The 1,785-nt window shown below is 45.9% G+C and overlaps 1 protein-coding gene across 1 annotated transcript; it reads left to right on the top strand.

Moving 5' to 3' along the window:
• The first annotated feature begins 888 nt into the window (after positions 1–888).
• On the top strand, positions 889–1,581 carry LOC148562372 (uncharacterized). Its single transcript, XM_088490872.1, has one exon. The coding sequence runs from the start codon at positions 889–891 to the stop codon at positions 1,579–1,581; it is 693 nt and encodes a 230-aa protein (XP_088346998.1).
• Positions 1,582–1,785: the final 204 nt, after the last annotated feature.

Below are 1,785 nucleotides of genomic sequence, written 5' to 3'. Positions count from 1 at the left end.
ATGAAGCTGATACTTGGTTCCAAGCTATGGAACGAGCACTGCAAGCACAACTGGTGCTTGAGGAATAATGCGTTGAGTTTGCCACTTATCTGCTCACTGGTGAAGCGTCACATTGGTGGCAGGGAACCCGACGTATCATACAGCAAGGTGATGATCCTATCACCTGTGATACCTTTTAGGAGGAATTCTACAAGAAGTATTTTCCGAACTCCGCTAGGACGGCCAAGGAACTCGAACTACTGCAGCTGAAGCAGGGTACGATGTCTGTATCTGAGTACACAGACAAGTTTGACGAGTTGTTTGGATTCTCCCGTATGTGTCAAGGAGCTCCGGGGGACTTTGAGGAGTGAAAATGTATCAAGTACGAAGGAGGACTCTGAAGTGACATCTACAGTTCAGTAGGGCCTATGGAGATCAGGACTTTATCCGAGTTGGTTAATAAAAGCAGAGTTGCCAAAGAGTGTGTGAAGAAGGGCAGCTGCAAAAAGAGGAAGCCAGAGGGGATCATTCCCACTTAGCCGAGGGAAAAGTTTTACTCCTAGAGGTCCACCTTTCAAGCAAGGAGGTTTTGCACCACAGAGGACTCAGGGTCAGAACAACTTCAGAAGGCCCAACAACAACAACAACAATAATGCTTCAGGGAGAAGATTTGGGAAGCAACCTTTGAATGAGCAGGCTTGCACTAGATGTGGGAGTTACCATCCTGGTGTCCCGTGTAAGACCGGTTGGGGTTTATGCTACTCATGTGGGAAGCCGGGTCATAAAGCCTCCAACTGTCCAGAGAAGCAGAGGTAGGGTGCTGGAAGAGCACAGCAGCCTGGTCGGGTGTTTACTACTTCCACTGTTAGTGACGAGGGGTCCGAGACACTTATCTGAGGTAACTGTGAAATGGCTGGTCAGATTTTAAATGCTTTGTTTGATTCTGGAGCATCGCATTCATTCATTGCATTTGAGAAAGCTAGTGAGTTAGGATTAAAGATTGAGGTTTTGGGCTACGATCTGAAAGTGTACAATGCCACCCATGAAGCTATGATAACTAGGTTAGGATGTCCGCAAGTTTCCTTTAGGGTCAAGGAGCGTGATTTCATTCATAACTTAATCTGTTTGCCTATGACTGGTCTCGATCTTATCTTGGGGTTGGACTGGTTGTCTGAGAATCGTGTTTTGTTGAACTATTTTGAGAAGTCGTTACATTTCATGTCGGAAGGGTTAGAAGGACCAGTTGTGGTGAATGGTTGTTACTTGAACTATGTGGTAGTGAATTATTCAGGGCAAGAATGTCAGGGTGTTATGTTATTAGCTGCCATTGTATCGGGTGAAGAACAGAGCTTAGAACAGATCCAAGTTGTTTGTGAATTTCCTGAGGTGTTTCCTGATGATATTGAGGAATTCCCTCCTAGCCGAGAGGTTGAGTTTGCAATTGAGTTGGTGCCGGGAACAGGGCCAATCTCGATTGCCCCTTACAGAATGTCACCTTTGGAAATGGTTGAGCTTAAGACTCAGTTGGAAGATTTGATGAGTAAGCACTTTATTCGCCCTAGTGTTTCGCCGTGGGGAGCGCCGGTGTTGTTGGTGAAGTAAAAGGACGGGAGTATGCGGCTTTGTGTGGACTACAGACAATTGAACAAGGTCACAATAAAGAACAAGTACCCAATACCAAGGATTGACGATCTCATGGATCAGCTACAAGGAGCTAGAGTTTTCTCCAAGATTGATTTGCGATCCGGTTATCACCAGATTAGGGTGAGAGATGAGGACATCCCTAAGACCGCTTTCAGAACTCGT

This window comes from Arachis ipaensis, chromosome B6 (assembly GCF_059453495.1).
Source record: "Arachis ipaensis isolate K30076 ecotype BB chromosome B6, ASM5945349v1, whole genome shotgun sequence".
Lineage (NCBI taxonomy): Eukaryota > Viridiplantae > Streptophyta > Magnoliopsida > Fabales > Fabaceae > Arachis > Arachis ipaensis.
The sequence above is the reverse complement of the archived record's forward strand: the minus strand, read 5'-3'. Positions and strand labels throughout refer to the sequence as shown.

Coding starts and splice junctions, on each gene's coding strand:
- LOC148562372 (XM_088490872.1), top strand. CDS start 889: ATGGCTGGTCAGATTTTAAATGCTTTGTTTGATTCTGGAGCATCGCAT.